This window comes from Eptatretus burgeri, chromosome 10 (genome assembly GCF_056783735.1).
Source record: "Eptatretus burgeri isolate ZD-2024b chromosome 10, Ebu_testis_v1, whole genome shotgun sequence".
In the NCBI taxonomy this organism is placed as follows: domain Eukaryota; kingdom Metazoa; phylum Chordata; class Myxini; order Myxiniformes; family Myxinidae; genus Eptatretus; species Eptatretus burgeri.
In genome coordinates, this window is record NC_140970.1 from 99,084,158 (window position 1) to 99,098,439 (window position 14,282).

General features: G+C 58.7%; 1 protein-coding gene and 1 long non-coding RNA gene across 3 annotated transcripts in view; one reads left to right on the forward strand and one right to left on the reverse strand.

Moving 5' to 3' along the window:
- Positions 1–2,131: 2,131 nt before the first annotated feature.
- LOC147019254 (apelin receptor A-like) lies at positions 2,132–12,532 on the reverse strand. The gene is made up of 2 exons (XM_085899590.1): positions 11,350–12,532; positions 2,132–3,232 (listed from the first exon to the last, which is right to left on the reverse strand). Exons 1-2 carry the CDS (start codon positions 12,228–12,230, stop codon positions 2,773–2,775), a joined length of 1,341 nt encoding a protein of 446 aa, XP_085755716.1. The 5' UTR covers positions 12,231–12,532; the 3' UTR covers positions 2,132–2,772.
- Positions 12,533–12,935: 403 nt separating this feature from the next.
- The window catches only part of LOC147019255 (uncharacterized), a 33,382-nt gene continuing 32,035 nt past the window's right edge, over positions 12,936–14,282 (forward strand). For both annotated transcript variants that reach the window (XR_015062712.1, XR_015062711.1), the window contains exon 1: positions 12,936–13,489. This is a non-coding gene — a long non-coding RNA (uncharacterized LOC147019255). The remainder of the gene's footprint in view (positions 13,490–14,282) is intronic.

Here is a 14,282-nt window from a genome sequence, read left to right on the forward strand (position 1 = left end):
TGATGTATCGGGTTTGCGATAAATTATCTGTGCTGATACCCGGCTTGATTCCCGCAAACAAAATTCAAACAGCTTGCCTAGTTTCGGAGATAATGGTATCGGCAATTTCCATTAGCGGCGATATTATGACGTCAAATTTTTTTCTCAGAAGAATTTCCAAAATTGGAGATGGTTACTGCCTGCGCGTGGGCTTTCTGCATATGCATGGCAAGTTTCACGAAGATCCGATGAAAACTCTGGGTTGTGAAGCAAAAAATAGGAATGACGTAATAAAAATTGATATGACGTCATAGTGATGCATCATATGTGTGGTAATTAATCTCTGCTAATGCCCTGTTCGATTCCCGCAAACAGAATTCAAAAAGCTTGCCTAGTTTCGGAGATAATTTTTTAGGCCATTTCCATTAGCGGAGATATTTTGACATCATAACTTTTTTTTCTAGGAGGAATTTTGAAAATCGGAGATGGTTACTGTCTGCGCAGGGTATTTTTATATACAATATATATATATATATATATATATATATATATATATATATATATATATATATATATATATGTATGTATATATATATATATATATATATATATATATATATGTGTATATATATATATATATATATATATATATATATATATATACATATATATATATAAATATATATATATATATATATATATATATATATATATATATATATATATATATATATATATATATATATATATATATATGTATGTGTATATATACGCCAAGTTTCAGGAAGTTTCGATGAAAACTGTAGGCTGTAAAACAAAAAAGTCCACAAGAACAACAACCTGAGTATGACTGAGAGATTCTCCACGAGGATCTAAAATTGGAATGACGTCATAAAAATTGATATGACGCCATTGTGATGTATCGTATGTGCGGTAATTCATCTCTGCTAATGCCCTGTTTGATTCCCGCAAACAGAATTAAAAAAGCTTGCCGAGTTTCGGAGATAATTTTTTAGCCAATTTCCATTTGCAGAGATATTTTGATGTCAACTTTTTTCTAGGAGGAATTTTCAAAATCGGAGATGGTTACTGTCTGTGCAGGGTATTTTTACATATATACGCCAAGTTTTAGGAAGTTTCAATGAAAACTGTAGGCTGTAAAACATAAAAGTCCACAAGAACAACAACGTGAGTAAGACTTGGAGATCCTCCATGAGGATCTAAAAAGAGAGCTCATCTCTCGGTCTTAAGAAAAAGGTGCAGGTGCACATGAGAAGAGATTCAGTTAGGATAGGAATCCTATTACTGATCACTGGCTTTGACACCAATCCAAATTTTTATTACGGACCTTTCAGTCAGGCATCAAAATGTAATGTCCATATATTGAACAAACAGTTTCAAATGGAGCACCTCACCACCATTAGTACATTTAAATTGCATCACATGTGGCAATAAATGCAAATTGATGCTCCCAGCACGCCGGCTCTGACAGAAGACGTCATTTGCATTTTTGCCACCTCGATCCCTACCCCATTTGGAATCCTATGCAGGTGCAGGCAACCTGCTAGTTTGGAATAACATGAGCACATGATGGTTCTCCACTTTGAAGAAATGGAGAGAATAACATAAATGGACAGACTCGGTGATGCGATTTGACATTAGAGAGAGGATGTTGGATTTGGGGAGTGGGGGGAAGGGAGGAAAGAAGGTATGGGTTATGCTTGCTGAGCAAGTATGGTGAGTTTTTCCAGGATTTTGTGGTTACAAAAACTTTAACTTCCATTTGTCAATTTGCAGAGAGTGATGCAGCTGCTGTCTGTAAATCAATGGGGTTGCTACTGCATCACCTGCAAGATGGAAAATAATGTTTTCCAGAGCATCAGAGATGTCAATGTTGATGAGGGAACAAGTGTGCCCATGATACTGCCTTGGAGAACCCCAGCCTCCACTTTGAGATGGGTTGAGAGGAGTCTGTTGATGGCACCACATTTACTGCGTTGAGTGGAGGAAGTCAGAAATCTTGGAATGGAGGTGGCATTCGATGCTGCAGGCAGAGAGCTTGGCAAGCAAAGCGGCATAGCTTGTGGACATAAGATAGTTTGACTTGCTGAATCAATTGGATGATCAAGAACAATGACAAGTAGCAATAAAATTGGTTTTCACTTTTTTTTTATTCCAAAAGTTGAAACTTTATTTTCTATTATAAATGACTTGCACGTGTACAAAAGTTATAGGATTTTCTACATTGATTAAGAAGACTATATATATATATATATTTCTATATATTTTTAAACAAACATGCCTGCCGATTCATTTAGTTATTTTTCTCCTCGACAAATACAGACAGTGTTGAGTTATGCCGTACCGCCCAGTGGCACAATCTGTTAGTCAGTGTCGAAACTGTTGGTTGTGAAGCCACCCTTCCAATAACAAGCACAGTGACATTTGTACTCTTGCTAAGTATGAGATAAATTTTAGGGACTTCATTGTCTGCCTCATTCTCACACTAAGCATGGAAAATATAGGAAAGTCAATTAATATTCTAGTCTGGCACGTTTTCCAAATTTCATCCTTGTACCCTCTCGCTGATGAGTGGCCAGGGCAACTGTTTCTTGGTGCTATTATCTTCAAACGGTGCTATCTCTAATAATAATAATCCACTTGTGCGTCATGATATCTTCGAGGACCCGGGCCTGAAATTCTGGGGCTTCAATCCTTAATCTGGGGCTATACGAGAGTCCAAATCCTCAACTCTCGAATGAAACATGTTTACCTCAAAACACCCTGCTTTCATTAAATGATTGTGCTCATCGAACTAAGCTCTGACCGTAATGGTGGTGATATGGTCCCAGACACCAGAGAACATCTGATACCGTTTGTGCTCGTCCCCAAATCTGCTTGCATGGCCCTCTCCGAGTTGCTCTGAAGCCCATTTTCTTTGGATCTACAGAGCCAGTGTGTTGTACGGGAATAGGAGAGCAACCTCCATGCCTCAGCTCGAAACTGCAAGTCGAAGAAGGCATACAGGAACGGATTAAGGCAGCTGTTGAGGTAGGCGAGGCAGATGGTGTAAGGGTATGTGGAGCTGAGGAAGAGGTTGAGATTGCAGAATGTGGATAAAACCTCGAGGAGTCGAAGTGCATCGATCACACGGATTGCATGGAAAGGCAACCAGCAGAGTGTGAACATGAGCACGAGTGTGGCAATTATCTGCAACAGGCGACGTTTCTTGCGTTCCTGCTGCCGAACATGACTGGGGGACAGACAAAGCTCCGAGATTATGATTGGATAGACATGTTGAGATGTGATTTCCCGGTTGGATTGAACATAACTTAAAAAAAACCATGTAAACATTGTGATGTTATGCAACTATTAATGGACTGTGTATCCATGCACCCTGGGTGTCACACAATGAACGCCACAAGCATTCATGAAGATAGTAATGGTGTACTTTATACTGGCTATATATAATACGTGTTCACCAAGTTCACAAAGGTGAAGCTACACTTTCTGTGTATGACTGTGGCTGGATGAAGTGAGTGCTCAGACAAGCCTGGTGTACGTTGGGATAGGGCGTTCTAATGCAGCACCCATTTCAGTTCAAGTAGAGTTTGCAGGCAAGCTCTGATTTATGAATTGTTCTTTTAGAGGCAGGACATTTTGCTTCCCACTCTCATTAACTACAGACCGCACCCACAGTTCCTGTAAGCCCAAAGCATAAAAATAATACATTTTTACACAATGAAGAAAGTTCATTTGATTCCAACACGACCCTCAGACCCACATCATTAGTCATTATGCCAAGCCCTTCCTACTCTCTGAAGAGCTTTGTGATAGTGGTGAGGGACTTGAGGTTTTGTGGTGACAAAAGCCTTAACCTTCAAGAAGATTATTTTGTGTATCATATCAAGTTTAACTGCTGCTTGATAGAGACTGAGAATAATTCATCACTGACCGTGTTCACACCTCCACATCAGGGTTAAGAGGTGTGTTCTCGGAGGGGCGATGGGTGCGTGCGCTCGTGCTCGCTTCCGGTCCCCCCGCCACATGCCTCGCTTCTGGTCCCACCACCGCTTGCCTTGCTTCCGGTCCCCCCGCCACATTCCTCACTTCCGGTCCCCCTGCAGCTTTCCTCGCTTCACGTCCCCCGCCATTTGCCTCTCTTCCCGTCCCCCGCCATTTGCTTCGCTTCCCGTCCCCCGCCGTTTGCTTCGCTTCCCGTCCCCCGCCGTTTGCTTCGCTTCCCGTCCCCCGCCGTTTGCTTCGCTTCCCGTCCCCCGCCGTTTGCTTCGCTTCCCGTCCCCCGCCGTTTGCTTCGCTTCCCGTCCCCCGCCGTTTGCTTCGCTTCCCGTCCCCCGCCGTTTGCTTCGCTTCCCGTCCCCCGCCGTTTGCTTCGCTTCCCGTCCCCCGCCATTTGCCTCTTTTCGCGTTCCCCGCCATTTTCCTCACTTCCTGGCCCCCGCCATTTTCCTCACTTCCCGTCCCCCCGCCGCTTGCCCCGCTTCCGGTCCCCCCGCCGCTTGCCTCGCTTCCGGTCCCCCCGCCGCTTGCCTCGCTTCCGGTCCCCCGCCGCTTGCCTCGCTTCCGGTCCCCCCTCCGCTTGCCTCGCTTCCGGTCCCCCTCCGCTTGCCTCGCTTCCGGCCCCCCTCCGCTTGCCTCGCTTCCGGCCCCCCGCCGCTTTCCCGCTTCCGGTCCCCCCACCTGCCCCGCTTCCGGTCCCCCCGCCGCTTGCCTCGCTTCCCGTCCCCCCGCCGCTTGCCTCGCTTCCGGTCTCCCCGCCGGTGCCTCGCTTCCGGTCCCCCGCCGCTTGCCTCGCTTCCGGTCCCCCCGCCGCTTTCCTCGCTTCCGGTCCCCCCGCCGCTTTCCTCGCTTCCGGTCCCCCGCCGCTTTCCTCGCTTCCGGTCCCCCGCCGCTTCCCTCGCTTCCGGTCCCCCGCCGCTTCCCTCGCTTCCGGTCCCCCGCCGCTTGCCTCGCTTCCGGTCCCCCGCCGCTTGCCTCGCTTCCGGTCCCCCGCCGCTTGCCTCGCTTCCGGTCCCCCGCCGCTTGCCTCGCTTCCGGTCCCCCCGCCGCTTGCCTCGCTTCCGGTCCCCCGCCGCTTGCCTCGCTTCCGGTCCCCCGCCGCTTGCCTCGCTTCCGGTCCCCCGCCGCTTGCCTCGCTTCCGGTCCCCCGCCGCTTGCCTCGCTTCCGGTCCCCCGCCGCTTTCCTCGCTTCCGGTCCCCCCGCCGCTTTCCTCGCTTCCGGTCCCCCTCCGCTTTCCTCGCTTCCGGTCCCCCGCCGCTTGTCTCGCTTCCGGTCCCCCCTCCGCTTGCCTCGCTTCCGGTCCCCCCGCCGCTTGCCCCGCTTCCGCTCCCCTCCGCTTGCCTCGCTTCCGGTCCCCCTCCGCTTGCCTCGCTTCCGGTCCCCCCTCCGCTTGCCTCGCTTCCGGTCCCCCTCCGCTTGCCTCGCTTCCGGTCCCCCCACCGCTTGCCTCGCTTCCGGTCCCCCCGCCGCTTGCCTCGCTTCCGGTCCCCCGCCGCTTTCCTCGCTTCCGGTCCCCCCGCTGCTTTCCTCGCTTCCGGTCCCCCCGCCGCTTTCCTCGCTTCCGGCCCCCCCGCCGCCTTCCTCGCCTCCGCTCCCCCTCCGCTTGCCTCGCTTCCGGTCCCCCCTCCGCTTGCCTCGCTTCCGGTCCCCCCCTCCGCTTGCCTCGCTTCCGGTCCCCACTCCGCTTTCCTCGCTTCCGGTCCCCCCTCCGCTTTCCTCGCTTCCGGTCCCCCCTCCGCTTTCCTCGCTTCCGGTCCCCCCTCCGCTTGCCTCGCTTCCGGTCCCCCTCCGCTTTCCTCGCTTCCGGTCCCCCTCCGCTTGCCTCGCTTCCGGTCCCCCTCCGCTTTCCTCGCTTCCGGTCCCCCTCCGCTTGCCTCGCTTCCGGTCCCCCTCCGCTTGCCTCGCTTCCGGTCCCCCGCCTCGCTTCCGGTCCCCCCGCCGCTTGCCTCGCTTCCGGCCCCCCCGCCGCCTTCCTCGCTTCCGGTCCACCCGCCGCTCTCCTCGCTTCCGGTCCCCCCGCCGCTTGCCTCGCTTCCGGTCCCCCCGCCGCTTGCCTCGCTTCCGGTCCCCCCGCCGCCTGCCTCGCTTCCGGTCCCCCCGCCGCTTGCCTCGCTTCCGGTCCCCCCTCCGCTTTCCTCGCTTCCGGTCCCCCCGCCGCTTGTCTCGCTTCCGGTCCCCCCTCCGCTTGCCTCGCTTCCGGTCCCGCTTGCTTGCCTCGCTTCCGGTCCCCCCTCCGCTTTCCTCGCTTCCGGTCCCCCCTCCGCTTGCCTCGCTTCCGGTCCCCCCTCCGCTTGCCTCGCTTCCGGTCCCCCCTCCGCTTGCCTCGCTTCCGGTCCCCCCTCCGCTTGCCTCGCTTCCGGTCCCCCCGCCGCTTTCCTCGCTTCCGGTCCCCCGCCGCTTTCCCCGCTTCCCGCCCCCCCGCCGCTTTCCTCGCTTCCGGTCCCCCTGCCGCTTTCCTCGCTTCCGGTCCCCCTGCCGCTTGCCTCGCTTCCGGTCCCCCCCTCCGCTTGCCTCGCTTCCGGTCCCCACTCCGCTTTCCTCGCTTCCGGTCCCCCTCCGCTTTCCTCGCTTCCGGTCCCCCTCCGCTTTCCTCGCTTCCGGTCCCCCTCCGCTTGCCTCGCTTCCGGTCCCCCCTCCGCTTGCCTCGCTTCCGGTCCCCTCTCCGCTTTCCTCGCTTCCGGTCCCCCCTCCGCTTTCCTCGCTTCCAGTCCCCCCTCCGCTTTCCTCGCTTCCGGTCCCCCCGCCGCTTTCCTCGCTTCCGGTCCCCCTCCGCTTTCCTCGCTTCCGGTCCCCCCTCCGCTTGCCTCGCTTCCGGACCCCCTCCGCTTGCCTCGCTTCCGGTCCCCCCTCCGCTTGCCTCGCTTCCGGTCCCCCCGCCGCTTGCCTCGCTTCCGGTCCCCCCGCCGCTTGCCTCGCTTCCGGTCCCCCCGCCGCTTTCCTCGCTTCCGGTCCCCCCGCCGCTTTCCTCGCTTCCGGTCCCCCCGCCCCCCGCCTCCCTTCCGCTCCCCCGCCGCTTGCCTCGCTTCCGGTCCCCCGCCGCTTGCCTCGCTTCCGGTCCCCCCGCCGCTTGCCTCGCTTCCGGTCCCCCCGCCGCTTGCCTCGCTTCCGGTCCCCCGCCGCTTGCCTCGCTTCCGGTCCCCCGCCGCTTGCCTCGCTTCCGGCCCCCCCGCCGCTTGCCTCGCTTCCGGTCCCCCCGCCGCTGGCCTCGCTTCCGGTCCCCCGCCGCTTTCCTCGCTCCCGGTCCCCCCGCCGCTTTCCTCGCTTCCGGTCCCCCCGCCGCTTGCCTCGCTTCCGGTCCCCCCGCCGCTTGCCTCGCTTCCGGTCCCCCGCCGCTTTCCTCGCTTCCGGTCCCCCGCCGCTTTCCTCGCTTCCGGTCCCCCGCCGCTTGCCTCGCTTCCGGTCCCCCGCCGCTTGCCTCGCTTCCGGTCCCCCCGCCGCTTGCCTCGCTTCCGGTCCCCCCACCGCTTTCCTCGCTTCCGGTCCCCCCTCCGCTTGCCTCGCTTCCGGTCCCCCCTCCGCTTTCCTCGCTTCCGGTCCCCCTCCGCTTGCCTCGCTTCCGGTCCCCCTCCGCTTGCCTCGCTTCCGGTCCCCCGCCGCTTGCCTCGCTTCCGGTCCCCCCTCCGCTTGCCTCGCTTCCGGTCCCCCTCCGCTTTCCTCGCTTCCGGTCCCCCTCCGCTTGCCTCGCTTCCGGTCCCCCTCCGCTTGCCTCGCTTCCGGTCCCCCCGCCGCTTGCCTCGCTTCCGGTCCCCCGCCGCTTTCCTCACTTCCGGTCCCCCTGCAGCTTTCCTCGCTTCACGTCCCCCGCCATTTGCCTCTCTTCCGTCCCCCGCCGCTTGCTTCGCTTCCCGGTCCCCCGCCATTTGCTTCGCTTCCGTCCCCGCCGCTTGCCTCGCTTCCCGGTCCCCCGCCGCTTGCCTCGCTTCCGGTCCCCCGCCGTTTGCTTCGCTTCCGTCCCCCGCCGCTTTGCTTCGCTTCCGTCCCCCGCCGTTTGCTTCGCTTCCGTCCCCCGCCGCTTGCTTCCCTTCCCGTCACCCTCCGTTTTCCTCTTTTCGCGTTCCCCGCCATTTTCCTCACTTCCTGGCCCCCGCCATTTTCCTCACTTCCCGTCCCCCCGCCGCTTGCCCCGCTTCCGGTCCCCCCGCCGCTTGCCTCGCTTCCGGTCCCCCGCCGCTTGCCTCGCTTCCGGTCCCCCCGCCGCTTTCCTCGCTTCCGGTCCCCCCTCCGCTTGCCTCGCTTCCGGACCCCCTCCGCTTGCCTCGCTTCCGGTCCCCCCTCCGCTTGCCTCGCTTCCCGTCCCCCGCCACTTTCCTCGCTTCCGGTCCCCCACCTGCCTCGCTTCCGGTCCCCCCGCCGCTTGCCTCGCTTCCCGTCCCCCCGCCGCTTGCCTCGCTTCCGGTCTCCCCGCCGGTGCCTCGCTTCCGGTCCCCCCGCCGGTGCCTCGCTTCCGGTCCCCCGCCGCTTTCCTCGCTTCCGGTCCCCCGCCGCTTTCCTCGCTTCCGGTCCCCCGCCGCTTCCCTCGCTTCCGCTCCCCCCGCCGCTTCCCTCGCTCCCGGTCCCCCCGCCGCTTTCCTCGCTTCCGGTCCCCCCGCCGCTTTCCTCGCTTCCGGTCCCCCCGCCGCTTGCCTCGCTTCCGGTCCCCCGCCGCTTGCCTCGCTTCCGGTCCCCCCGCCGCTTGCCTCGCTTCCGGTCCCCCCGCCGCTTGCCTCGCTTCCGGTCCCCCGCCGCTTGCCTCGCTTCCGGTCCCCCCGCCGCTTTCCTCGCTTCCGCTCCCCCCGCCGCTTTCCTCGCTTCCGGTCCCCCGCCGCTTTCCTCGCTTCCGGTCCCCCCTCCGCTTTCCTCGCTTCCGGTCCCCCCGCCGCTTGTCTCGCTTCCGGTCCCCCCTCCGCTTGCCTCGCTTCCGCCGCTTGCCCCGCTTCCGCTCCCCTCCGCTTGCCTCGCTTCCGGTCCCCCCTCCGCTGCCTCGCTTCCGGACCCCCTCCGCTTGCCTCGCTTCCGGTCCCCCCTCCGCTTGCCTCGCTTCCGGTCCCCCCGCCGCTTGCCTCGCTTCCGGTCCCCCCGCCGCTTGCCTCGCTTCCGGTCCCCCGCCGCTTTCCTCGCTTCCGGTCCCCCGCCGCTTTCCTCGCTTCCGGTCCCCCTCCGCTTTCCTCGCTTCCGGTCCCCCGCCGCTTGTCTCGCTCCCGGTCCCCCCTCCGCTTGCCTCGCTTCCGCCGCTTGCCCCGCTTCCGGTCCCCCCTCCGCTTGCCTCGCTTCCGGTCCCCCCTCCGCTTGCCTTGCTTCCGGTCCCCCTCCGCTTTCCTCGCTTCCGGTCCCCCTCCGCTTGCCTCGCTTCCGGTCCCCCTCCGCTTTCCTCGCTTCCGGTCCCCCTCCGCTTTCCTCGCTTCCGGTCCCCCCGCCGCTTTCCTCGCTTCCGGTCCCCCCGCGGCTTCCCTCGCTTCCGGTCCCCCTGCCTCTTTCCTCTCTCCCGGCCCCCCTGCCGCTTGCCTCGCTTCCGGTCCCCCCCTCCGCTTGCCTCGCTTCCGGTCCCCCTCCGCTTTCCTCGCTTCCGGTCCCCCTCCGCTTTCCTCGCTTCCGGTCCCCCTCCGCTTTCCTCGCTTCCGGTCCCCCTCCGCTTGCCTCGCTTCCGGTCCCCCCTCCGCTTGCCTCGCTTCCGGTCCCCCTCCGCTTCCCTCGCTTCCGGTCCCCCCTCCGCTTGCCTCGCTTCCGGTCCCCCTCCGCTTTCCTCGCTTCCGGTCCCCCTCCGCTTTCCTCGCTTCCGGTCCCCCTCCGCTTTCCTCGCTTCCGGTCCCCCTCCGCTTTCCTCGCTTCCGCTCCCCCTCCGCTTGCCTCGCTTCCGGTCCCCCGCCGCTTGCCTCGCTTCCGGTCCCCCCGCCGCTTGCCTCGCTTCCGGCCCCCCCGCCGCTTGCCTCGCTCCCGGTCCCCCCGCCGCTTTCCTCGCTTCCGGTCCCCCCGCCGCTTTCCTCGCTTCCGGTCCCCCGCCGCTTGCCTCGCTTCCGGTCCCCCGCCGCTTGCCTCGCTTCCGGTCCCCCCGCCGCTTGCCTCGGTTGCGGTCCCCCCGCCGCTTTCCTCGCTTCCGGTCCCCCCGCCGCTTTCCTCGCTTCCGGTCCCCCGCCGCTTGCCTCGCTTCCGGTCCCCCGCCGCTTGCCTCGCTTCCGGTCCCCCCGCCGCTTGCCTCGCTTCCGGTCCGCCCGCCGCTTGCCTCGCTTCCGCTCCCCCCCGCCGCTTGCCTCGCTTCCGGTCCCCCCGCCGCTTGCCTCGCTTCCGGTCCCCCGCCGCTTGCCTCGCTTCCGGTCCCCCCGCCGCTTGCCTCGCTTCCGGTCCCCCCGCCGCTTGCCTCGCTTCCGGTCCCCCCGCCGCTTGCCTCGCTTCCGGTCCCCCCGACGCTTGCCTCGCTTCCGGCCCCCCGCCGCTTGCCTCGCTTCCGGTCCCCCGCCGCTGGCCTCGCTTCCGGTCCCCCGCCGCTTTCCTCGCTTCCGGTCCCCCCGCCGCTTTCCTCGCTTCCGGTCCCCCGCCGCTTTCCTCGCTTCCGGTCCCCCGCCGCTTTCCTCGCTTCCGGTCCCCCGCCGCTTTCCTCGCTTCCGGTCCCCCGCCGCTTGCCTCGCTTCCGGTCCCCCGCCGCTTGCCTCGCTTCCGGTCCCCCGCCGCTTGCCTCGCTTCCGGTCCCCCACCGCTTTCCTCGCTTCCGGTCCCCCCTCCGCTTGCCTCGCTTCCGGCCCCCCCTCCGCTTTCCTCGCTTCCGGTCCCCCCTCCGCTTGCCTCGCTTCCGGTCCCCCCTCCGCTCGCCCCGCTCCCGCGCCCCCCGCCGCTCGCCTCGCTTCCGTCCCCCCCCCCGCTTTCCTCGCTTCCGGTCCCCCCTCCGCTTGCCTCGCTTCCGGTCCCCCCTCCGCTTGCCTCGCTTCCGGTCCCTCCGCCGCTTTCTTCGCTTCCTTTCCCCCCGCCGTTTCCCTCCGATTTTCCTCTTGTGCAATTCCTCTCCAGTTTTTTTTAATTCCTCCTCCTTCCTCCCCTCACTGGTTCCTTTCCCAGTCTCAGGTTCCCCTCATGTTCTTTGAGGCGAAATGACTGGAATACACTGTTCATTCACACTGAGCTGGAACATATTCCAAGGGTAGATGCACCCCATCACTCTCACCTTCCCCCACTCCTTGCTCCGCCTCACCTTCCCCAGCCAATGACATCACTATACTTTGCCAATATTATTTTATCTGAACACAGAGGTGATAATACTTCATCACAATAAGCCAAAGTTAAACTTTTTAACGGTTCGAAGTTTAAATGACGAGTTATTCGAACATTGTAAAGAGGCGCGTTTGAAAATTTTGGCGGGAAATCCGAGTGCGGTTCTTTCTTACGTGAAGTGTGAGTTGAGCTTGCGTGCGATGGCTAGGTAACAGAAGGCCATGACTCCGCCGGGCAACACGAAGGCGAGCACGACCCCCAGCAGGTTGTTCAATGCTGACCAGTGCGCCTCTTTCACAATATCCGCTTCGGGGAAGACCCAATCACAGGACGTGTGAATTTTCCAACCTGACGGGAGACTGGAAGGGTCTGGATCGTCGAAGTTAGCATCCGGTGTGCTCGACTCCCCGCTCCAGGGAGCGGCATGAAAGTCGGTGAAGTTTGCAATCCACGCTGCGTGCTCGAACGAATCCCATCCTCCGGGAGACTCATCCGGCATGGGCAACGAGGTCATTGTGTACTCTGTCAGCGTAGTTCGTAGCACCACCGAGGGCAGGGAGACCAGCAGAGCGAGGACCCACACGAGAGCCAAGGAAAGTTGCGCCGCGGAACGAGAGCGCAAGAGCGCCGCGGCCGCGGGGACCGCATGGACCACAGCCACGTAGCGGTCGAAGCTCAAGCACGTGAGGCAGAACACGCTCGCGTACATGTTGAGGGAGACTGCAAACGAGCTGAGTTTACAGAGCACGGCGCCGAAGGGCCAGTCGTACTCACGCCACGCATTCACGGCCCAGAGCGGGAGCGAAATGACGAAGACCAAGTCTGCCAGTGCCAGACTGGCGATGTACGAGTCGGCCACGCGCCTTGGCCGCACTCGCGAACACGCTACCGTGAAGAGCACCAGGCTGTTGCCCATGGTGCCCAACAGGCAGATGAGCATGTACATGATTGGGATGAGGAACACGCTGAGGTACGGTTCCGACATGCCGCTGCAGTGCTCTATGCTCGAGTTTAAGGACAGGAGCGTTGGGTGCATTGGCGAACTGGGAGGCATACTTCGATGGTGAGCAATGAACACAGGAGATTGAGAAAGACCCGATGGGTGATTCTGCTTCGCTTGTGTGGTTTAAAGGTGCACCAAGGGGCGGGTGGGTTCAGGGGAAAGGATGAGAGAGGGAGGGAAAGGCAGGGTGGTGGTGGTGGTTGGGTAGAAGTAACGCTGACATTCATCACCCTTCCTCCCTAATCTCAAACTGAAGGTTCCTCTGAACGATGGCAGCGATGGGGATTGAGCATATCATGACGGTTACCTTGCAGTGACCGTCGTGGGTTCAAAGAGCCTTCTGGATGTTTGGGTTCCTCCAGCACTCCAGGAAAGCTTGTCTGATTGTTTGGAGCTCCCATGACAGCTTATCTCAGATTGAAAGCACTCTGACAGTGTTGTTTAAAGCTCGCTGATTGGCCTTTGAGATTTTTCAGGTTTCCCATGAAGCAAACATATGGTTAACACACTGAACATTGACGCAGGAGACCATTTGGCCCATTACACCATGCACGAGGAGGCTTTTGCCCATCACATCTGCACACACGAGGCCATTAGGCCCATCATGCTTGTGCACAGGAGGCCATTTGGCTAATCACACTACACATGAGACTTTCACCCATCACACCTCTGTACAGGAAGCCATTTGGACCATCTTGCCTACAAACAGACCATTTGACCCGTCTGACCTACACGCTTGAGGCTGTGACCCATCACACCTGCATTCATATGGTCATTTGGCCCGTCATGCCTACGCTTTACACAGTTCTTAAGCAGCTAATTGCTGGCGGTTGTGTTTTTTTTTTTTTTTTTCCTCAGCATCTCACGAATCACGACACAACTCAGCCAAGTTGTGCCAGGAAAGTTTCTTTATTCACGTCTTTGTTAAACACAAACGGGAAATTCACTCTACGTTTCCCATTGTGCATACGTGCAGCTTGTGTAAACATGCAAGGTGGTCAGGTCTGAGCAAGGGAAGGGATTTTAACGTCAAGGGGATGGGGGGAAGAGAACTCTACAGTTTAGAATGTAGCTGTGCCATCAGCAATGTACAACATCCATTTCTCCCTACCATGTTGTATGCTCATCCATCCAGCGGGGATTGTGCCGGACATTCCGGCCAGCCGGTCACCCGGCAGGGATCTGGCATCGCTTTGAGGGTACGATAGGTGAGGGGTCAATTATCATGGGGATGCAAGCTGGGACGGGCCGAGGGTCTGTCACCGTGATGGCGACGGAAGCCAGGCGCGACCAGCTGCCAAGCCGTGGAGGTGAGAATGAGAGAACGAGAAACCTTCTGGACTTGCAATCTCACAACGTAGCGAAATGTGTGAACAAGTCCCACAACCGATAAACCTGCTTTTACATATGTGTTCATCAATATATGGATTGAACCACAACTCTGGATTGAGGGATACAAAGAGGTAATCGAAGATTAATTCTCCAGTCGAAGCGCAAATTTGAGCTGATTCTGTAACCTGACAAGGGTGGCCATTGACCTCATCGGCTCAAATATCACTCGGTGAAGCCAAGTCGTGCCTGGAAAGCTTTTATGGCTAAAGCCATGGCTTTGTACTTAGTTCTGAACCTTTGGTGTACTGCTTTTAGCATCAAGTTTTTAAATAATCACCTCTTTTTAAGTGCTCATTATGTTTATTTTGCTTTTGGTGGAGAGCAGTGCTTCAGCTTGTTGAGTCACCGGTATTGTTTGGGTCCACTTGTGCTGACGGTTTTCACATGTCAGCTTATGGTGTTGCAGAGCAGGTGAAACACCAATTATGTTTTTCATCCTGCTTTCAAAGTGCTTCGGCTTTCCTCAACACGGTGCGTTCCAGCTCAGAGGGTCCAATGTACTCCGACTCAAACGTTCTCATTTGTGTAATGGGTTAAAAGGATCTATTCCTGTAATTTGACGAAAGCATGACAAACTTAGACAGGTCATGGCTTTTCCTCATCTGTGTTGTCCCCCCCCCCCCCACACACACACACACACACACACAGACACACAGACACTCGTTTGTTTGCCTATGGCAATTTAGCCTTTTCACAACATGGTGGTAGTTG